This window comes from Pipistrellus kuhlii, unplaced genomic scaffold, assembly GCF_014108245.1.
Source record: "Pipistrellus kuhlii isolate mPipKuh1 unplaced genomic scaffold, mPipKuh1.p scaffold_m20_p_35, whole genome shotgun sequence".
NCBI lineage: Eukaryota > Metazoa > Chordata > Mammalia > Chiroptera > Vespertilionidae > Pipistrellus > Pipistrellus kuhlii.
Window position 1 is genome coordinate 3,868,218 of NW_023425535.1, and position 23,390 is coordinate 3,891,607.

Below are 23,390 nucleotides of genomic sequence, written 5' to 3' on the forward strand. Positions count from 1 at the left end.
GAAAATAACACAAATGTCCATCAGTGATAGATTAAAATACATAATATAGCCATACAATGAATACTCCTCAGCCATAAAAAGAAATGAAATACTGACACATGCTATAAGGTGGATGAATTTTTTTTAAATATTTTTTATTGATTTTTCACAGAGAGAAAGGGGGAGGAATAGATAGCTAGAAACATTGATGAGAGAGAATCATCGACCAGCTGCCTCCTACACACCCCCTACAGGGGATGTGCCCGAATGTATAAGCCCTTGACTGGAATCGAACCTGGGTCCTCTCAGTCCGCAGGCCAATGCTCTATCCACTGAGCAACACTGGCCAGGGATGAATTTTTAAAATATTATGCCATCCTGGCCAATGTGGCTAAGGTGATTGGATATTGTCCCATGCAACAAAAGGTTGCCAGTTTGATTCCTGGTTGGGGCCTGGATCCCTAGTAGGGCTATGCAGGAGGCAGCCTATCAATTTCTCTCTCTCTCTCTCTCTCTCTCTCTCTCTCTCTCTCAAACAAAAAACAACAAAACACATATTTTTGAAAACATGATGCTGAGTGAAAGAAACCAGTCACAAAGGACCACATATTGTATGATTCATTTAAATGAAATGTCCAAACATAGACAAACCTCAAGAGAAAGTAGAAAACATGTAATAATTTTTCAAATTAAATCACTTTAAAAACAACTACATTGTTCATGTACTTATGTTATGTCTTTCTTCATACTAAAACTCTTTTTCTAAAATATTTTAAAAAGCACTTGGAAGCCCAAAAGCATGCTGAGAAGAGACCCGTAATTTTAACACAGCTAAGGAAAACTCATAAACCACAAAGGCAGGAACTTTGTTTGCTGGATACTAACAAATGACCAAAATTCCCTTCAATTCTGGATTCCTTTTGAATTGGAAATGACTACCAATAATTAATTTTTAATTTGCAAAATATCTGTATAGTATATAAAGGCAATCACCAACGTAAAGCTGAAATGCACTGGACTTCACATCATAGTAAACAATTTTAAACTAAATGCAACCACTTAAAATATCAGCTGGATGGGCTTGAGTCATACATAGCTGCTATTTACCAACTAGGTGATCATCTATTTACTTGGTCTCTGAGTTTCCGCCCGCTTTCTGTTACATCAGGAATGAGAATACGTCCTACTTGAGGGTGAAAAGAAACACTCCAATTACAAAATGGGGACAGGAGATTATTTCTCTATTTTTTTAAAACCTATCTATACTGCTTGATAGTACAGATATAATTTAAAAACATAATGCAGATTTTAAAAATAAAAACTTTGCCCGAAACCGGTTTGGCTCAGCGGTAGAGCGTCGGTCTGCGGACTGAAGGGTCCCAGGTTCGATTCCGGTCAAGGGCATGTACATTGGTTGCGGGCACATCCCCGGTGGGGGGTGTGCAAGAGGCAGCTGGTCGATGTTTCTCTTTCATCAACGTTTCTAGCTCTCTATCTCTCTCCCTTCCTCTCTGTAAAAATTAATAAAATATATTTTTAAAAAAATAAAAATAAAATAAAATAAATAAATAAAAACTTTGTAGGGTTCTTGTGGAGCCATTTTGTAAGATAGAAAATTCCCAATTATGAATAATTTCCTCACTCCTTCCACAGCCCTTTTGATACTGGAAAGGGGACCTGGCCCTTCACGGGTCTGCCTAGGGCTGGCTGTAGTGTGTGGGTTCTTGACTTTGTACAAGAAATATTTCACAATCCGAGTCCAGGTGACTTTTAGAGGACGTTTATTAAAGCTGGGGATTTGATTCCTAGTCAGGGCACACGCCCAGGTGGCTGGCTCATTCCCCAGCAGGAGGCATGAAGGCAGCTAATCAATGATGTTTCTCTCATTCACGTTTCTCTCTCTCCCTCTCCTTTTCTCTAAAATCAATAAAAACATGTATTAAAAAAAAATCTGGGACAGTGAAACAAAGAAGGGCTAGGGCTGGGCTCTTTAGCTAAGAAGTGAGAGAAAGGGGGCCCGGGGGAGTGTCAGGGGGCCGGGGAGGACTGCTGCTGAGCGTTGCTCCCTGGTTGCAAGCCTCGCGGGTTTCCTTGGAGTAGGAGATGCGCGCCTGTGGGGGAAAGGAAGAGGGAGCAAGGGGTGCAGGCATGTTCCTGGAGAGCAGGCTGTGACCTTCCTTCTGAGGGATTTTTTAAGCTGGGCATTTAGGGGAGGTCTTAAGGGAGGATCTCAATAGAACCTTCATCAGCTTTATGCTGAAACGACAAAATGAGATTTATTCCCTTAACTTCTTCTGTCCTTGAGTGTACTTGGCACAAAGGGCATTAACTGCATTTCTGCTGTCTGTCTCCATGATTCATCCTCTGATTGGGGACAAGTACAAACCATTTACTCTTATGAGTCTTTTGTTTAGGGAAGATAGAATTTATTAGAGGTTTGCAAACTGCTGTATAACGATCTGTCTCGGTTTTCCTATCCCACTTGCCAAGAAATTATCGTAGTTTCTTACTATCCTGCCTCACTTCCACCATCTTGAATTCAGGTGATTAAGACTTGGAGGAAGCAAAGTTAAACATTTATTTTTCTGAGGGCAATGGTTATCAAAAAAGAGATAAACAAGGGCAAAAACAAACAAACTTAAACCACTTTCCTCAAAACATACCAAAGAATTTCATCTGAAGAGGAAAAAAAGGAAGTCCACATGTTACTGATTCTAATCACTTTATTCTGGAATGTTAAGGTTGGGGGTGGGGGCGGGGTTCAATGTTATTGATAACACTATCAAATGAAAAGCAAATTTGGTACCTTAATCTTTTGACCAACAAGACAAATTCAGGATTCAGTTCAGAGAATATTTTTCACTAAGGAACACAATACAAATATAAATTGTGACCACTTTAATCTAGCAAACACTGCAAAATATCAGCACCATCTTTTTTGCTTTGAACGTATAGTGAGAGGTTAATGTAATTTAATTGATCTAGGTTATCATCTTATATTTTGCAGGATATAGTGAGAATTAAGAACATTCCTTTCCTTATTCTAATAGATGAAGAAAGTGAAAGCCAGAAAGCAAAGTAGTTTTGCAAGTCAAAAAGGTGCCTTTTAAAACCTCCAAAGTACACTGGGATCGCTAAAGCTGGTAAGGTGGCCTTCAGCAACTGTCTTAAAAACAGAGACATTACTTTTACAAGCATAAAACTTCCCCACCAAGGTGGTGGACATCAGCATTTCTCATAAAGTATGCTTACGTACATGTACCTTCAAGTTTACAAATCCTATTCTGGTCCATTTAATAGATACATTACTGAGACGAATTCAATGGAGTGCTTTTGTTTTTAGACTATTTCAAAAACATATTTCTGTCAACATAAGGAATGTCAAAACCTGCAGAGAATGTCTAAGAGTTTATTTGAGCCAAAACTGAGGACATTGCCAGGAAGCTTCCAAACGCTCCTGAGAATAACCATTTTGCAGTTTCTTCTATGCACTTGAATTAGAGGGACCACGGGAAGACCCCTGAAAGGGAAGAAAGCCAGCGGCTGGGGAGAGTTGCATTTTTGAGGTGACTTGCAGAAACTGGGAAGATGACTGCTCTCTTGATGGCGGTCACCCCCGAAAGGAGGGGTTTGGAAGGGGGCATTTCAACGGTGCCAACCAAGATGCACAGAAACAAAGGGCAGGGCTTGCTTTGGGCAAAGATAAACCTTTTACTACAGATGTGTCTGGGGCGTGACTACCACCCCGATCTGCACCCTTTTCCTCCTCACTGAAAAGTGGATGTGCGGCAGTAAATGTTAGAAAGCTACAACAGCGATTTACGTAACTAATCTTATCTCAATATCACCGGATGAGTGGTTAAAAGGGACAGAATTAGCCTGACAGTAAGGGATTCCCCAGATCCCAGGCTTTCTCCTTTCCAGTTTCTGCAAGCCACCTCAGAAGTGCAGCTCCGGCTGACACCAACTTCTTCGCGGTGCCCTGCAAACAGCCCTCCCTGCCGGCCTCCGACCGCCGCTCCTCGGCCGCCCGGACCGCTAGGGCAGGCCCGGGGGGCAGCGGCGGCCTCCGGGCCCAGGGCGGCGAGAGGGACACCGTGACTCACCGCGGCCCGCCGCCAACCGCACCGCCTGCAGTCCCGAGGCCGGCCTCTCAGCGCCCCCCACAGGCAGGCGCGCCCCCTCCCGGGCCAGGCCCCGCCCCAGAAAACCCCCCTCAAGTACCCCGCACCGCGCCTGGGGCGCCACGCACTGACCTGAGACTCCGCCCTCCCTGGGATGCTCCAGGCCCGCGCGGCCTGGAGAGCATGCGCGCCGGCCCGCCTGCGCCTGCGCGTCCCCGAGGACCCGCGCACACACCCTCCCCGCGCCTGCGCGCCCCCGAGGGCCCGCGCGCGCACACACACCCCTCCGCGCCTGCGCGTCCCCGAGGGCCCGCGCGCACACACACCCTCCTCCCGCCTGCGCGTCCCCGAGTGCCCGCTGGCCCGGCCGGCACGCGCCGTCGCCTAGGAGGCCGGGGCGGGCCCGGCGAAGGCGGAGGGGCGGCTCCAGGGCGGTGCGTCCCCGCCCTGCCTTTCACGGCGACGTCGGTCGGGGGCCCGGAGTCCGTCCTCCCGGGGAGGCGGCGAGCGCCGAGGGGAGGGGACAGCTCGCGAAGGCAGGAAGCTGCGGATAAAAGGGCAGCCCGCGCCGGGCCGTCCTCCCCTCCCACGGCCCCGAGCCTCCCCGAGCGCCTCCGCCGCCGCCATGTACCGCTGCCTGGGCGAAGCGCTGCTGCTGTCCCGCGCCGGGCCCGCCGCCCTGGGCTCCGCCGCAGCCGACGCGGCGGCGCTGCTGGGCCGGGCCCGCGGGCAGCCCGCCGCCGCCGCCCCGCAGCCGGGGCTCCCGCCGCCCACCCGGCGACACTACAGCGAGGCGGCGGCTGACCGCGAGGACGACCCCAACTTCTTCAAGATGGTGGAGGGCTTCTTCGACCGCGGCGCCAGCATCGTGGAGGACAAGCTGGTGGAGGACCTCAAGACCCGGGAGAGCGAGGAGCAGAAGCGGAAGCGGGTGCGCGGCATCCTGCGGATCATCAAGCCCTGCAACCATGTGCTGAGCCTGTCCTTCCCCATCCGGCGCGACGACGGCTCCTGGGAGGTCGTGGAGGGCTACCGGGCCCAGCACAGCCAGCACCGCACGCCCTGCAAGGGAGGTGAGCGCGCCCTGCCCGCTGCCCTGCGCCCGGCCTCTCCCCTCCCCCCCCCCCCCCCCCCCCCCCCCCCCCCCGGGCAACGGGCCTCGGCTGCCCACGCCGGGCTGGGCGGCGGGGGCTTCCCGCCCTGGCCCCGGGAGCCGGCCCTCCCTGCCCGCAGCGCCCGGGGGCCTGAGGCGGCGGAGGAGCGCCGGGCGCTGCGCCTTTGGGTGTCACAGGGCGGGTCCCGGCGAAGTGCGCTCTGGAAACGGGAACGCCTGGCCATCTGTGTGCCTGGCGAGTTTTTGTGGGCTTCTGTGACTCACCCGAATGCGGCTTATGAAATAACTTGGTGATTTTTCCCTCTTTCTGCACGAGTGGCAGGATACAGCAACATAAAGATGAACTGCCTCTAGTTTTGAAATCTAGACAGTTTTAACGAGAGGAATTTGTTAATTGCACGTTGACCTGTTAAATTGTTTTCCTATCCTGACAGCTTTCGTTTTGTACAGAATAGTAATGCATGAGCAGTGTAACACCTCTGACAAACACCGGGCGTCCTGACAGTAAATCTAAAGGGTGTAGACCGCTGGCGGGCCCGCCAGCCAATGGAATGAAATAGCCCGGGGGTGTGTGCTGGGCCTGGCTAGCTCCGGATTCGAGCTGGGGGAAGAGATAACTGGGTGAAGAAAGGAGTTGAATCGGTTACAATTTGGTAACCACCAAGATATCCTATACATAGTTTAAATTTTTGGGTGTGGATTTAGCTTATGCAGTCATATTGCTTTCTTTCAGAAAATGAAAGTGTGAGGGTTGGGTGTTTTTTTTTCGTATTTCCTCTAAGAAATTTCACTATACATTTTTAAAGGTGCTTAAAAGTAACCTAAAATAGGAAGGTAAAGAGTTGCTGGAGTTTGCAGAGAGCTGTGGGGCTGTGCCCTTTGTCTCTGTAAACCTGACACAGGGTTCTATTTTACCAGCTGACTTCTAAAGATAATTTTTAGAAAGCTCTCTACCAGAAAAAAAAAAATTGACCACTGCTGGCATTCTCAGCTGGGGAACAAAGGTTTAAACTGTTTAATGATTTACTTTTACTTGCTGGCTAAATTTGCATTGGTCCCACCCACTTTTATGACTTAATCTGTAACACTTTATTATCCTTTACGTTTCCTGTTCTAAAATCAACGTCAACCACTTTGACCTCTAGATTCCCTTTCCAGCTCCAAACTTATATAAAATGTACATTCTATCAGTCTCCTCCATTGCCTGTCTGCCTACCACTCTCTTATTCTCTAAACCAAGAACATGTTCAGACGCCCAAGAACAGCAAACAAGAATGTTGGAGGAAGAAGCAGAATTAGCAAATATTAAACTGCAGTGGCTCTAACCAGTTTGGCTCAGTGGATAGAGCGAACCTGCGGTGGAACTTTAAAATGAATGTCAAGTTCATATTACTGTTTTGTCAGTATTTTCCAGTTGCTTAAAAGACATACAAATGAACTAGCTGTTTTTTCTGCAGGATTTGATTTTTTCCAGGAAGTTCTATAGCCAAGCCCTCTCCTATCATTATAAATCACAACTCCGCAAACTCACTAAAGTTTACCACAGCTGGTTGGTCCTCTTCCTCTTGTTGCCACAGCATTTATAATACCATAATATTGAACCTAGCAACAAATTGCATCAGACATCCTGAAGCAGTTATTGTAGCACTTGCTTATGCTAGAGCCTTGGTCAGCAAACTGCAGCTCGCCAGCCACATGTGGCTCTTTTGCCCCTTGAATGTTGCTCTTCCACAAAATACCAACAGCCTGGGTGGGTCATTTTGAAGAAGTGGCGTTAGAAGAAGTTTAAGTTTAAAAAATTTGGCTCTGTTGACTAATGAGTTTGTCGAACACTGGAGTAGAGTGTAAGATACAATTTTCTCTTCCATTATCCCATTTATAAGAAGGCATGCCACTGAAAGCTCTATTAACTCCCAACATATAAACATTGAGAAATTGAATTTTAACTAACCAACAGCAGCAGATAATATAAAAGAAAATTGACCTCTATAGTGATAGGTTTATTCTCTTTCAGAATTTGAAAGTATGGAGAAAATAGGTTTGGGGAAGATTGGTTTTGCTATGGTTTTCATATCTTAAAAATATTTTTGTGTGCTTAAGATAAAGAACAGTATAATAAATGGGTGATTAAGAGAAATTTGCTGACTTCTATGCTTTGCTTTCATGGCACTCAAGGATCTTGTACCCATTTATCATCCTTGTCTGATTGCAGAGAATGTATATTCTAAGAGGAACTTTCAGTGGAGTTTTTTCCTCCACTTAAACATTTAAAGCATATTTTACTTAAAAGGAAGTTGTTAACCTCTTTGGTTTCACTGTGGTCTTAGAAATACAGAATATGTTAGGATTGAAATTTTAAAAGATGCTTTGCATAATCCCTATATAAACTTCACTAAGTTTTTCCCTCTTTTTTAAAAATATTTTTTCACTGATGTCAGAAAGGAAAGGAGTGTTAGAAACATCAGTGAAAATCATTAATCGGCTGTCTCCTGAATGCCCCCTACTGGAGATTGAACCTGCCACCCATTCATGTGCCCTTGACCAGAATCAAGGCAGCCTTCAGTGCAGACCAATGCTCTATCTACTGAGCCAGGCCAGCGAGGGCTTGACTTTTTTTTTAAGAGCCAAAATGCAAAAAGGAAACTGTAGGAGGTAGATGGTCTTTGTTCTTGACTTTGGGCAACAGGATGCAGGGTGCAGGCAGCTATGGTTTGGTTGTCTCCCTCGGCCTCTGGGCTATGACTGTGGTGAGTGGTAGTGCTTTGAAGAAGAAAGTATGAGAGTGTGTCTCCATCTGCTGCCACAAGATAAAATGTAGTCTTTGTAGGTAAATTAAATTTCGGATTGATCCAATCTGGAAGTCAGTTAGATTATGGGTAATTTGTAGGTCTTCTACACCAATAGCCCTTAGCCCTGAGGTTTTACATTGCTGCTGTTGTTATTTTAATGAACTGTGTTGCTATTATAAAGGCCTTTTATTTTAGTGGGGAGGAGGAGGGAAAAGGGGAAAGGGAGCCAAAAGCCTCTAAACTCATCCGCAACCCCTCCACACACATTCCAAATCTACTCAAGAAAAGCTAAGATAATGATTGATACCTATATCAGATTGCTATCAATCTTCCCAGAGTTTGTGTGAATCCACCTAGCTCGTTATTTGCTTTTCAGTAAAAACCCAGATGCAGGAAGATATGCTCACTCATTAGATGCAAAGTACACTTTGCAGGAATTGGGGCATCAGAAATCGGAGGACAAGCACCAGTATGTATTAAACTCCAAATTGGCAGTATTGAAATTAAGTTCAAGAAATAATCATTGAACATGAACTTTATGGCTTATAGTGGGAAGAAGGTGGGTTTAGCACTGTTTTTGTTATATATATATTGGTTTCAGAGATGAAGGGAGAGGAAGAGAGATAGAAACATCAATGATGAGAGAGACTCATTGATCAGCTGCCTCCTGCACACCCCACACTGGGGATGGAGCCCACAAATGTGGCATGTGCCCTGACTAAGAATCAAACTGTGTGACCTCCTGGTTCTTAGGTTGAGTCACGCCAGCTGGGCTGAAATAACATTTTAAAGAAAGCTTTTTCCATTAAAAGTTGTTTGAAGAGCTTTGGTGTTTAACAGTTTCATATGTAGCCAGAACAATGCATTTCTCAATTATTACATGTGTTAAGAATTTTCAATGAAATAATTTTTAAATAGTTTTTTTCTGAGTGGCTCTTCCTTAAAAACTAAGAAAAATCTTTGTTTATTAAGAATTGCTATTATTTTTCTTAATTATTCTTGGAGTCAGACTAAGAGACCTAATTTTCTTAATTACTTCTTGGCTGGAGGAAAATATGAACATGACCTAAATGACAATTACAAAGGTTGTCAGTAATATTACCCCTTCTGTCGTTTGTCATTGTCACAAAATATAGGTCATCATAGGCCTTTCAAAAAGCATATTGTACATATTGGCCATAGGATTTATATGAACTATTTTTTAATTTCTTACCAAGAGAGAAACAGCAAAGGAGTAATCAAAGGTAACAGTACCCATATTGGATTTACAAACCATAGACTGTATCTCAAATAAATCAGCTTTTCCATTATGTGAGGTTTCCTTTCCTTAAAGGCAACAGTTTTAAACTTAATATTTAAAGAACATTAGTTCATGGGATTTCTGACAGTTAATGTATCTATTGAATATCTGTTAATTGCCTTCTTTGTGTCATGTACCATCCTTTGTTGGGGAACTATCTATAAGAGACTTAAAAAACACACACATTGATTGCTTTGTTTTGTTTTTTGAAATGTTTTTTCATTTCCCCAAAATAGAGCAAAAACCAAAATCTCTTCGGCATTATATTATTCTCTTTGTTTTCAGCTAAGTACATTTTTTCAGCATTTTCCTTTTTCAGAAACCATCAAGAAATGACAAATTGAAAATACAACAAACAATGTGCTGCTGTAATAATTCAAAGAAGATAACGGGGAGAAGCAGTCTGGATCTGGAAGTAGGGAAGGCTGATAGAAATTGAGTGGGCAAAGGTCACTTATGAGAGAAGTAGAGGGTGGCTTAACTCCAGGTCTGAAGTGAGAGTGTGATGGGGACAGACTGTAAATAGTGAAAAGTAAGTTTTTGTGACGTAACAAATGTCACAAATTTATTTATTTATTTATTTATTTATTTATTTATTTATTCATTTATTTATTGTCTCTTGTACTCTCCTAACCCCCTTCCTGACAGAACTCTTAATATCCTTGGAATCCCTGAGTGATAGGGGTGTTAGAAGCATCATTTGTGCTAATAGTTGGTCTTTGACTTCATTTCCTGACACAGAGCTCCTAAGACCCTGTAACTTTCTGGGTTGTGGGAACATCTTTTAACCTAATGAGGCAACTCTCCGTGGGCCAGAAGATTGGCTTCAAGATGGTGCTGGTCACCAGAAAGGTGACCTGAGGTAAAAATCCTGGGACTCTCAGCCCCACCTCCCACCCTCCAGTGGAAGAGAGGAGCAGGAGTCTGAGTTAATAATTCGTTATGCTTCTGTGGCGGAGTCTCCATAAAAATGCCTAAACTACTGGGTTGGGAGAGCTTCTCGGTAGGCATTCATGTGCCAGGAGGATGGCATATTCCAACTTCTCAGGCACAGAAACTCCTGTACTCAGGACCCTCTTACTAAACCAGTAAATGTAGTAAGTGAAGTGTTTCCTCGAGTTCTGTGGGCCATATAGCAAATTATCAAACCTGAGGAGGGGTATGTGGGAACCTCCAGCTTGTACCCAAGTTGGGCAGAAGTGTGGGAACCCTCAGCAGGCAGTAGTGTAACTGAAATGGGGGGGGGGAGGTCTTTTGGGAGTGAGCCCTTTACTTGTGGAGTATGCACCAACTGGGTCGTCAGTGTCAAAAGTGAACTAAATTATAGGACACCCAGTTGGTGTTTGGAGAAGTGGAGAATTACTGGTGTGGAACCCCCATACCGTGTCCAAGTGTGGGAGCAGAAAGTTTTCCTTGGAGGTTGCTGATGGGTAATGATGAACCTAAGAGGGCACAGAAAGCTAGCACCCTATAGCTGGAAATGATGTGATAGGTAGGGCCAGAGAGACTAAAGTAAAGGACAGATAAACCATTGTGAAGGATGGTGGTATGGACTGAAGGAAAGAGTCAAAGATAGTGCAAAATTCTAGCCTGAGGCACCAGTAGGAAAAATGATGGGATTAGGGACAAAAAAGGTACCGTATTTTTCGGACCATAAGACGCACCGGACCATAAGACGCACCAGTTTTTAGAGAAGGGACATGAAGAAAAAAAGATTCTGAAACAAATAGTGTCCTAAAATATTTTATGTGCATTAAAACCCAACATCACAGTCATAAACACATGTAATCAACCCTGTAAAGTAAACAGCAGCATTTAGAACCATTTTAGAGCCGGGCAAGCACACAGAGACCACACAGAGCCGGGCAAGTAAAAAAACTTTGTTTTTTAAGTATATGTGTAGGCTATATTTGGACCATAAGACGCAGGGACTTTTTCCCCCCACTTCTGGGGGGGAAAAAGTGCATCTTATGGTCCGAAAAATACGGTATTTATCTAAGGAAAGAGTAATGGGATTTGAAAATAAGTAAATCTGGTTTAAAGTGATCTTGGGAACATTGGAAATACAGCCATGTGGTAGCTGACCATACATATCTTGTCTCCCGTCCACCTATAATATGTTTCCTCTCTCAAGATCTATCTCAGATATCAGCTAGACTTGTGAATAATTTACATGAAACTGGATATCAAAATTTCAAACCTTGGAACCTTTTTAGAGTGAGTTACTGTTATCTTTTTGCTAAATGTCTTTGAACTAACATGGTTTCCAAAACCTATTGGTATGAAGGTGTGACTCTAAGTTTACTGTTAGAATTATCAGAATAAGGAATCTATTAAAAATTAACAAGATCCCCCTGTTAAAGTGCTTTTATTATTATCATTATTATTATTATTATTATTATTTCATTCATTGGACTGTAAGTTAATTACTTAAGGACAAGACAAAGCTATATATCTATAGATATGTATGTACATAAATACAGGGAAATTATTTGGAAGGATACATATACACTTAAGTTGCTAAGAATGGTCACCCCTAAGTGGTAATCATAGGAGGTTTCAGCTTTTTCTGTGAGTTTAGGAAATTATGTTAGTATTAAGTGAGAAAATTCTGAAAAGTGAGAGAATACAGTTGGAAATTGAATTTCTGGTGAATAAATCAAACCCTGTTAAAAGATACAGGTTCACATAATTTAAAAAACGTATGAATTTTCATGAATGTGTTTAATGATTCAGCATAAGAAACAATGATTTGGTCGCTAGGAGCTTTTTGGTATGTTTCTGGTTTTGTATCAACTAGAAAAAGGAAAAACACAGGCCAATTCAAGTTGTGGTTTTCACTGACTCTTTCAAGCTGATGTTTTCTTCATTACCATAGCAACTTCAACTAGTTTTTGCTCTTGAATTTTAATTCTCCTAGAAAAACTTAGTGCACACCAATGGTTAGGTTTTTGAGGATAGTAAGGAATTTTTTTGGTAAGTAAGTTTAAAGGCAGAAATACTTTGTGCTGTGTGTAGAAATTAGCTATTTTAGCTAACTGCTATGCATTTCATTAATGTCCTTCTGAGACATCTGCATACCAGTTAGCTCAGAACAGCTAATTTCTCTTAAATGAAAGGGATGATTTCAAAGTTCCCATTGCAAAGTAGGTACTTAATTCTATCACCAGCCCATCCTCCAACCTTACCAAGCTTGATAAATAATAAACACTGCCATGGGTGGTTTTTCTTTAGTTTCTCTGAATGGAAAGCGCAGATCACTCTGTTAGCATCTGAAAGTTGTCCTTGATTTTAGAGCCATTTTAATGGTAGAAGTCCTGTGGTCCACACCTGTGTAATCACCCCATGTGCTTTATAGGTTAGCCAGCTTTTCACTGAAAATGCCAGCCCTGTTCAAGACGCAGCTGACTTCTTCCCACGCATTCCAATGCTGGTGTCACAGAGGCTGGCAAACCGTGCTGCAAGACTAGGAGGCAAAACACATAATTTACTTTCCATTTCTAGAGTAAGGTTTTCCTCCTTTCTCACTTATGTCCCCATGTCCCATATGATCTTTGTCTCTGCTCCATTTTTTGTTGTTAATCCTTGCCCCAGACATTTCCCCCCATTGATTTTTAGAGTGGAGAGGCACATCGATTGGATTGGCTTCCTCCCACATGTGCCCCCACTTGGATGGGAAGGGAGCCTGCAAGTCCTTGACCCTTCAGTCCACAGGCCCAAGCTAGGGTGGTCCTGCTCACCTTTACCTTTTCTGCCGCACTTCCCACCCGGCCTTATAAAAAGTGAGAATATTCAGACTGCAAATATATGATCTTCCTTGGTTTATTTTGCTTTGAAATATTTTACGGTTTTCTGGCTCTCTTGTATCTATGTGCATATTGAACAGCTTTGTCTTCAAATTGAGTATTGAGGTATTTTAGGCATCCAAAAATGCTAGGTTTTCCCTTTGCAGAACTTCGAAGTATGTGTCATATCATTTTGCCCTTCAGTAGTCCGGTTCCGCTAATCCATTGAATTTACAATCTCAGTGGAGTGTCTCTTTTTTGCAGTCATATTCTTTTTTTTCTTTTTTTTAAATATATATATATATATTATTTTATACAGAGAGGAAAGAGATAGAAAGTTAGAAACATCGATGAAAGAGAGTCATCGATCAGCTGCCTCTTGCACACCCCCTACTGGGGATAAGCCCGAAACCAAGGTACATGCCCTTGACAGGAATCGAACCCAGGACCCTTCAGTCCCCAAGCCGACGCTCTATCCATTGAGCCAAACCGGTCCGGCTGCAGTCATATTCTTAGTGTTCAGCATGATATAGTTAAGAATTTCCAGGTGACAATATGTTTTTAGTAATTGTCTTTGGTTTCCAATCCCAGAGGAGGAAGAGCAACTAGCTTCCCTGCATGTGAGTAACTCTATTACTGGAGTTTGTTTTGTCTCAAGTGTTGCTACAGAGTATTTTATTTATGGTACATGGAGACTGTGTTTTTCAGATTAACAGTTTAAGTAACTTTTACTATCATTTTTCCCACTTAACACATTGCAGGTGGATCACGAGAATCTCGCTGCATATTACACAGTGTTTTACAAAGTATCACACTTTTTTTTTAATTGATTTTTTACAGAGAGGAAGAGGGATAGAGAGCTAGAAACATCAATGAGAAAGAAACATTGATCAGCTGCCTCCTGCACACCCCCTACTGGGGATGTGCCCGCAACCAAAGTACATGCCCTTGACCTGGGACCTTTCAGTCTGCAGGCCGAGCTCTACCCACTGAGCCAAACTGGTTTCGTTAAAGTGGCATACTTTAATGAGACATTAGCTTGTAAGAACATGTAATAAATAACTTCAAAATGCAATGGGTATTTAATTTTAAAATGTTTTTTGTATTCGTTCAATAGAAACTTATTTGGCTACTGGGTAAAACTAGCAATAAAACTACTGTTCTGCAGCATGTTAAAACAGCAAGCAAAATAAAAATAACTCGGTGACTACTTCCATGGGCTTGAAAGGTAATGAAAAATATGCTTTATGTGTAATAGGAGGAATACAAACTAATAATAAACTGTTTTACTATCCCCATGAATTTATCTTGAGAAAAAAGGAAATTACGGTTCATTAAGCCTCACACACATTGTCCTGTGCAATCCTGGCAACGAAGCCAACGAGCAGTGTTTGCACCTCCCAGGTGACAGGTGCTCCCCGCCTGACTCGCCGGGGCCCTGCTTAGGACGTGCTGGACACTGCATCCCAGCCAGTCACTTTCCCATTTCATTTGGAAGACACATACTGGGGTTGTTTGTTTTGTTTTTCTATGTAGGGGGCTTGGAGGAGACAGCTTCGTCTTCCCGGAAGATAAATCCTCTTTGCTTTATGAGGCAGATAGCAACTCCAAACTACGGACAGGTTGGGAACTGCACAGGCCTCAATGCAAATACTTGGTCTTAATCTTATAACTTCTATTATTTTTGTCTGGAGTATATTTTAGGTGCTAGTACTTTTGCTTTTCAATACTTTTTTGTCTTGGCACTTAGGGTGAATTATATAGCATTTACATGTATATCAGAATTTAGTGGCCATAGCTTTTCTCTTTCCACCTTAAGTTTTAAGTGTCAAGAAATATTTATATATTATTCAACATGTGTTTAAGTGTTTTATACATGTCATTTTCTGTTAAGAGACATCAGGAAATAAAGCAGTCTTCATGGGCAAGCCAGGAGGTCAACAGGTAGATAACTAAGTTCGTGGTAAAACATAAAATAAAACAGAGGGGGCTAGAAAGTGGGTGTGGAAGAGGTGCTATTTTAAATGGGGTGACCAGGGAGGGCTTCATGGAATGGAAAGTTTATAACAGGGACCTGAGAAATGGGGGAGGAATCAGCCTGTACAGACATTGGCTATTTGCTAAACAAATAACAATATACCTGTTATTTCTCAGTCTTAGCATCTTAATAACAACTTTATCCCACAGATGTGTTCTGAGAACCCATTCTATTAAGATCTAAAAGGTCCCTTGCTAAAGTAATCATTTTATTTTTCTAATAAGCTACAGACACATGTTCAGCTTCAGAATTTGCTCTTTATGATCACATGCACAATAGATAAAATTCTCTTAAAGCATAATTTATGTATAAATAGATGTTTTCTGAGACATAAGAAACTAGCTTTTAAAAATAACTAGGAAAGTCTCCTTAAACTGCCATTCATTAGATAGTATACTAGTGTATTTCCATCTGGAATTCTTTTTCTCCAGAACTCTTTGAGATGTCCCTTCGTCCCCCATTTCCTGGGACTCTGGGGAAGTTGTACCTAGCTTCACCCAGATACCCTGGATGATGCCCAACCAATTAATGTGCAAACACTCAGGCCTTCTTCCTTGAGGTTAAGAAGCAATGGACTGTGGAGTGCAAAACATGGCTTAGCCCTGCACAGCTTAGAAGGGTGTGATTGATTAAGACTCCTAAAACCTAAGTAGTGGGTATACCTAATTTCTGTGTCCCCTCTATGAAACACCGGTTAAGTTGCCTATATGGTTGCCATCCATCCTTGTATAAAGAGTGAAAAGAATTGCTTGTCCCCAGGAATGAGAGATGGCTTTCTCAGCTTGCTCATTTCTTAGTTAAGACAGCTAGCAGTGGAGTGAGTGAAGGGCGGAAGGCGCTCTGAGTGTACCATCTATTTGCCATCTGGTATCGAAGTTGGATCTGTCATACTTGTGGATTATCCACTTGCCCATATCTGTATATTGTCAGAAAGCAAATTCCTTGAGAGAGGGGGCATGCATGGGGAGGGGTTCGGGATGGGAATGTGGGGGATGAGGACAAATATGTGATAGCTTAGTCAATAAAGAAAGTTAGGAAGGAAGGAAGGGAAGGAGGGAGGGAGGGAGGGAGGGAAAATTCTTTGAACTCCCCACTGCCAAATCACCCAAACCATAGAGCAAAAGAAAATAAAACTTTGAGTTAGTTGCTTTCCTAAAAGTGTACAAATCATTTATTTGAAGGTAATTTTTTTTCTTGTGAAATCATAGTTACTTCTTACTGGATTGTCAGTCACTGAAAGACCAGTTCTTTTTTCCTCTCTAAATGCCTGGGAACGCTATATGATGCTCTTAGCTACTCCTGCCAGAGAGCAAAAACGGGGCTTCAACCCCAGTCTCTCTATCAGAATGCTTAAAACTCAGGTCACTGCTCGCCCTGCTGCGCTTTTTGGGTGTCGACTCGCAGCTTTCCCTCTTTGGCCTTTCATATTGACTTCTCATCCTTAGCTTTTTTGCGTGTTCTTGGAAATAACCAGGGTGTACAATGTAAAAGGAGGCACATTTTCTATTTATAGCATTTTTTTAACCTGTGAGGATGTTCTAAATGCATTCCTTTCTTTTTCCCTCCCCTTCCCTTTTTTTAAACACTACAGGTATTCGTTACAGCACTGACGTGAGTGTAGATGAAGTGAAAGCTTTGGCTTCTCTGATGACATATAAGTGCGCAGTGGTTGGTAAGTGATCTCTTTTGTTGTTACCAAAGAGAGCTCTTTAGGGAAAAATGTATATTTACAAGGTTACTTTTAAGATGTTGGAGAAATATATTTTATGAGAACTGATTTTTTTGTTTGTTTATTTCACAGTTTAAGGCTTACATCATTTTCCAGTTAGTCTTAATTAAGATTTAGTCTTTTTTTAATGTTTCTAAATTGATTTTTAGAGGAAAAGAGAGAGAGAAAGATAAACATTGATCAATTGCCTCCCATACACACCACAACATGGGCATGTGCTCTAACTGGATCAAACTAGTGACCTTTCAGTGCAAGGGAAGACATTCAACCAATAGAGCCACACTGGCCAGAGCTAGATTTAGCCTGTTTTTAAATGGGGAACTTTTTATATCATCTAATTGAATTTTCTTTAAGTATAGACCTTTGTTCAAGGTCCTTTCCATAAAATCTGGTGCATAAGAGCAGATTATACGAGAAGGAAAATAAGTATGCTGTTTGCTTTCAGAAATAGTTAAGCACACTGATTTAAGTATGCATTGTAACTTGCCTGGGTTTATAATTTCTATTCACTAGAATTTTGAAGTGCAATGTTTTAGAAGAGGTCAATATGGTTTATTGCTTGAATTTTCTGAAATTAATTTAAAATCATGCACATCTTTGTAATGTTGCATAGTGCTTTTTTCCTTTTTAACTTTGTTATCCTTTCTTTGGAATAACAACTTTCAGCCTTCTGTTTCAGATGTGCCATTTGGGGGTGCCAAAGCTGGTGTTAAAATCAACCCCAAGAACTATAGTGTAAGTATCATAATGGCATCTGTGCATGTGGTGCATTGGCAAAAGACTTGAAGTTACTAGATGTCTGTGCTCCTGCCCCCAATACCAGTGATGTTAATGGTCTCTATCCCTTTTAAAAGGAATGGAAAATCAAGTAAATAACTCATTGAGTATTTGCCATATAAGAGGTCACCTGCTTAATGTCAATTTTCATACTTGGTTAAAGGATAATTAATACCTTCATATTCTTAGGCACTTATGTTTATACTAGAGGCCCGGTGCATGAAAATTCATGCACTGGAGAGGGGGCGGGTCCTTTGGCCCAGCCTGTCCCCTCTCACAGTCCAAGAGCCCTTAGGGGCAGGAGGTGACCAAGCCATCAGGGGAAGGCGACACCCCATCACACCTCTGCTGCTGCCACTGCTGGCAGCGCAAGCCTCAGCTGGGGCTGGTTATCTGAGCCTCGGATGGCTCAGGGTGGCTGGGGCAGCTGAGGGAACTGGGCACCACCATCTTGTTGCTGTGGTCACTGCCATCTTTGAGGATGTGGTAGTCAATTAGCATATTCCTTATTGGCTGTGGGTGCTGCTATCTTTGTGATAGCATGAGGGTCAATTAACATATTTTCTTTATTAGCTAGGATTTTTAAATTACTGTGATCTGAGATTTATATATCAGGATCTCAAGATTCTAGTGACAAATATCTTACCTAATCTGATAAAAATCTTACTGCATATGCTTAGGTCCAAGTTAATGAATCTAGTTGTTATTATGCTTTTTATAGTATGAAATTAACATTTGTACACAAACATAATAAATATGTGATTTTATTCTTTTAAAAAATTTGCCCTTTTGCCGAAGCCGGTTTGGCTCAGTGGAAGAGCGTCGGCCTGGGGACTGAAGGGTCCTGGGTTCAATTCCGGTCAAGGGCATGTACATTGGTTGCAGGCACATCCCCAGTGGGGGGTGTGCAGGAGGCAGCTGGTCGATGTTTCTCTCTCATCCCTCTCATTTCCTCTCTGTGTAAAATCAATAAAATATATATATTTTTAAAAATTGCCCTTTTTTCGTTCTTTTTTTTTTTTTTAATATATATTGATTTTTTACAAAGAGAAAGAAGGGAGAGGGATAGAGAGTTAGAAACATCGATGAAAGAGAAACATTGACCAGCTGCCTCCTGCAGAACCCCACCGAGGATGTGCCCGCAACCAAGGTACATTCCCTTGACCAGAATTGAACCTGGGACCTTTCAGTCCACAGACTGACACTCTATCCACTGAGCCAAACTGGTTTTGGCATGTTCTTTTTTTTTTTTTTTTTTTTTAATAAATCTTTATTGTTCAGATTATTACAAATGTTCCTCTTTTTTTTCCCCTCCATTGCTCTCCTCCACCAGGTTCCCACCTCACCCTCTGCCCTTTCCCCACCCCCCATTGTCCTCATCCATAGGTGCAGTTTTTGTTTAGTCTCTTCCCACCCCCCCACTCACCTTTTCCCTGAGAATTGTCAGTTCACTCCCCTTCCATATCTCTGATTCTATTATATTCACCAGTTAATATTGTTCATCAGATTTTTTAATTCCCTTGGTTTTTAGATTCACTTGTTGATAATTAACGTATTTTGTTGTTCATAATTTTTATCTTTATCTTCTTCCTTTTCCTAAAGAACTTCCCCCCCCCCTCCCCTTTAGCAATTCATATAATTCAGGTTTGGCAGTGATGAACTCCTTTAGTTTTTTTTTATTTGTGAAGCTTTTTATCTGGTCTTCGATTCAGAGTGATAGCTTTGCTGTGTAGAGTATTTTTGGCTGTAGGTTCTTGCTATTCACCACCTTGAATATTTCTTGCCATTCCCGTCTGGCCTCCATGGTTTCTGTTGAGAAATCAGCTGACAATCGGATGGGTGCTTCTTTATAGGTAACTACCTGCTTTTCTCTTGCTGCTTTTAAGATTCTCTCTTTGTCTTTTGCTCTTGGAATTTTAATTATGATGTGTCTTGGTGTGGTCCTCTTTGGATTCCTTTTATTTGGGGTTCTGTGTGCTTCCTGGACCTGTAAGTCTATTTCTTTCACCAGGTGGGGCAAGTTTTCTGTCACTATTTCTTCCAATATGTTTTCGGTATCTTGCTCTCTCTCTTCTTCTGGAACCCCCATAATTCTGATGTTGGTTCACTTGAAGTTGTCCCAGAGGTTTCTTACACTATCTTCAACTTTCGGTATTCTCTTGTCTTCTTGCTTCTGTGGAGGAGTATCCTCTGGCTCTTTATGTTCCAAATCTTTAACTTGATTCTTGTGATCTTCCATTCTGTTTTTAGGATTCTATAATATTTTTTATTTCAGACAATGTATTCTTTATTTCTAGTTGACCCCTTTTCATATCCTCATGGGTCTCATTTATTTTATCAGGCTTTTCTAGGAAATTCTTGAAAAATCTTATAACTGTAGTTTTGAACTCAATGTCCATTTTTTTTACTTTCCTCCATTTCCTTCCTTTGTGTCCTGCCTCTTCTCTGCATTTTAGCTGCTTCCTTGATTTGATGGAATAGTTTTGTGTGCAAGGTGTCCTGGTAGAGTCCAGTAGCACAGCCTTACCAGTTACCTGAGGACAGTCTTGGTGCAGCCCTTTGTGTACTGTGTTTGCCTTACCAGTTACCTGTGGGGGACAGTCTTGGTTCAGCCCTTTGTGTACTGTGTTTGTAGTCTTGTTGTTAAGCCTTGCTTGTTGTTGGTATCACTGGGAAACGATCTCCAAGCCAATTGGCTGTGAGGATCAGAGTGTCTCAGCTAGGAGGGCTTCTGTGCTCTGATTGGATGGGGCAGAGTCTTGGGGTGGCACAGACAATCTTTGGTTCCTCGTCAGTCCCGCCTTAGGAAAGTCCTATTCGCAGCGAGTCCCGCAAGATTGGTTGCAGGCACATGAACCTCTTGGGTAAAGGCTGTTATCAAGTTTTGTCTGCTTCCTCGCAGCCAGTTTTTTCCCGGCTCAAAGTTGTGTCTCAGTGCAGTTGAGAGTTTTGGTTTTTTTCTCCTGAATGAGAAAGCCAGCCTCCGGGAGGGTTTCTATGTTCCACTTGGATGGGGCGGAGTCTCGAGGTGGTGCAGACAAGCTTTGGTTTCCCATCAGCCTCTCCCTTAGAGGATCCGGTTTCTGAGTCCCGCAGTAATGGCTGCTGGCTGCACGGACCTCCGAGAGAGCTTTGCCCACTGTCTGACAGTCCAGCCTCTCCCTGACTGTGGCTGTCCATCAGAGCAATAGGGCAGTTCTGTTTTCCTCCCGAACAAGAAAGCCAGCCGCGTGTTAGCTGTCAGCCCTCTCTGGGTGCCTTGAATAAGCCAGCAATGAACCCAGCAGCCGCCTTTTCCATGTTCTCCGCACCTTCACAGTTCCTAAGGGACGCTGAGCCTCTTTCCTTCCTAGATGGTAGAGCTTCCTCTCAGCCAGCCGTCTAGTGTTTCAGGTTGATGTTTCCTCTGTTTTGCAGTTGTAAATTTAATATTGTTGTGGTAGGTTGCATTTAGGTGTCTACCCTATGCCGCCATCTTCATTTATCTCCTTGCCCTTTAAATGAAAATAGAACATAGGCCATGCTCATGATTTTATATTCATAAAGAAAACAGGAACTAGGATTAGAACCCTACTTCTACTCTATTGTTTGTATAACCTAATTTCTGATCTCTCGTTTCTTTATCTTTAAAATGCCTGCTTTATGAGTTGTTCTGAAAAAAACAAGAAGCTATGTGAAAATGTTCCATACATAGAAAATATGATGCAGCTAGTTTCTCTACAGGTGGCTTTCCTATCCAAGTCTTTTTCATTGTTTTTGGTTTTTCTCTTTACAGGATAACGAGTTGGAAAAGATTACGAGGAGGTTCACCATGGAACTGGCCAAGAAAGGCTTTATTGGTATGTGTTGCCATGTAGGTTTCCACATAGAATGAGACCATTTCAAAAGTAATTGTCTTAATTTGAACCCGTGCCTGGATAGTGCTCCCTTTTTAATTTGAGAAAGACATAGGTTCTGAGAGGAATGTGGTGAGATCCCGGGCCTCTCTGTGACACTCGCAGGAAATTCCAGTTCCCAGTGTGCAGTGTGGAAGGCCACTCCACCTCTCCTCACAGCGAAGGGTTCCGGTCTAACAGCATTTTACAATCAATTGCAACTTCAGAAACCCTGGGCCATGTTTTTAGGAACTAACAAATACCTGTATTACTATAAAGGTTTTCAAATCTGTAAAAGGCAGTGTTACAGTAGTAACCCTGACCTGGTAGCAGTGAAAAAGCTAGTGCCTTCTGGAATTGGAGGCGTAAGCATGCCTGTGCCTTCAGAGCAGGGGCCAGGCCGAGACAGGAGGCTCCCTGCTGTCCTGGCTGGGTTTGAGGGCTTCTGGCATTCTTGTTTGTTACTGGGAGCTTTTGCCAGACTAAATTTCTGAAGGCACTGACCTTCATTTGGTTGATGTTTTAGTATCATATTAATAATTATCTGTGTCATATGTTTTTTTTTGAGAAATAGGAATGTTTTTTCTGTGATATATGAATATTCTTCTATCTTTAATTAGCAAGCACTGAGCCTATATATTTCTTTTCTTGTTCTAGAAATATTTTCATTTGTTTTAGTAAAATAAACCAAATTACTAGAATATTTGCCTTTTCAACATACCGTATTTTTCGGACCAGAAGTGGGGGGAAAAGTCCCTGCGTCTTATGGTCCAAATATAGCCTACACACAGAGACCACACAGAGCCGGGCAAGTAAAAAAACTTTTTTTTTTAAAGTATATGTGTAGGGGGGAAAAAGTGCGTCTTATGGTCCAAAAAATACGGTATATTATACTTTACTCAGCTGTAGTTATTGCCCATTAGTCAGAGTGTATTCAACTTAATTTTCTCTATATTGACAAGTATCTTATAGTTCCAAAGGTTAAAAAGTAATTCCTTGAAACTCTGAAAGCTTAGGTACTAGCAATTTGACTTATTTTGGGCAAAAGCCCCATTCCTTATTAACCCACGATGCAACTAAACCGGACCTCTGGGCCAGCAAGCTTCATATAGCATAAGATGGAAGCAGAAGAACTTCTCTCTCTCCCTCCAGGGCACAGAACTAGTCCTGGGAAACCCTGAGGAATTGATGTTATTTCTTGGCTTCCTTTTCCACAGTTTCAGGTTGTAATTTTAACCTGAGTCTGAGTCCTGGCCCTCTCACATTGATGGGCTTTACAGTTTCTGCAAAAAAGTCAGCTGGGATGTCGTGAGGGGTTGCATTGAATCTGAAGACAGTGGAGTGTTGCTGTCAAAACCATATCAAGTCTTCTAGGCCGTGAACACTGAATATCTTTCCACTTGTTTAGGTCTTGGACTTCTCTCAGTGATGTGTTAGTTTTCAGAGTACAAGTCTTACACTACCTTTTAAAAGTTTATTCATAAGTTTTTTATTCTTTTTGATATTCTAAAGAATATTAATCTGCAGAATTCTTGTGAGGTCTTTCATTATTGTTCATCCTCACCCAAAGATATTTTTAGAGAGAGAAATGGGAGGAGGAGGAGGAGGAGAGAGAAAGAAAGAAACACCAGTCAATATAAGAGACACATAGATCCATTGTCTTCCACACTTGCCCTGACCAGGGCTGGAGATCAAGTATGTGTCCTTTGCAGGAATCGAACCCAGAACCCTTCAGTCCACATGCCAGCACTCTATCCACTGAGCCAAACCAACTAGTGCTCTTGTGAAGTCTTGGATATCAGGATAGCAGTGGCTAATAAACTAAGTCAGGAAGTATTCTTTCTTCTTCTATATTTTTTTTAATGTGTGTTAATTGTATG

The 23,390-nt window shown here is 42.3% G+C and overlaps 2 protein-coding genes across 6 annotated transcripts in view; one reads left to right on the plus strand and one right to left on the minus strand.

Annotated features, from left to right (window-relative positions):
- Positions 1-4,181, minus strand: part of SHLD2 (shieldin complex subunit 2) — a 130,579-nt gene extending 126,398 nt beyond the window's left edge. Inside the window, exon 1 of the mRNA XM_045570695.1 lies at positions 4,086-4,181. The gene's annotated coding sequence lies outside the window, so the exon portion shown is untranslated. The remainder of the gene's footprint in view (positions 1-4,085) is intronic.
- Positions 4,182-4,539: 358 nt separating this feature from the next.
- GLUD1 (glutamate dehydrogenase 1) overlaps positions 4,540-23,390 on the plus strand; it is a 40,410-nt gene continuing 21,559 nt past the window's right edge. Inside the window, exons 1-4 of one of the 5 annotated variants that reach the window (XM_036461228.2) lie at positions 4,540-5,176; positions 16,721-16,801; positions 17,538-17,593; positions 21,411-21,474. In XM_036461228.2, coding sequence (XP_036317121.1) covers positions 4,729-5,176; positions 16,721-16,801; positions 17,538-17,593; positions 21,411-21,474 — 649 coding nt within the window. In that variant the 5' untranslated portion in view covers positions 4,540-4,728. The remainder of the gene's footprint in view (positions 5,177-16,720; positions 16,802-17,537; positions 17,594-21,410; positions 21,475-23,390) is intronic. The other 4 variants (XM_036461230.2, XM_036461233.2, XM_036461232.2 and 1 more) reach the window with 4 other exon arrangements.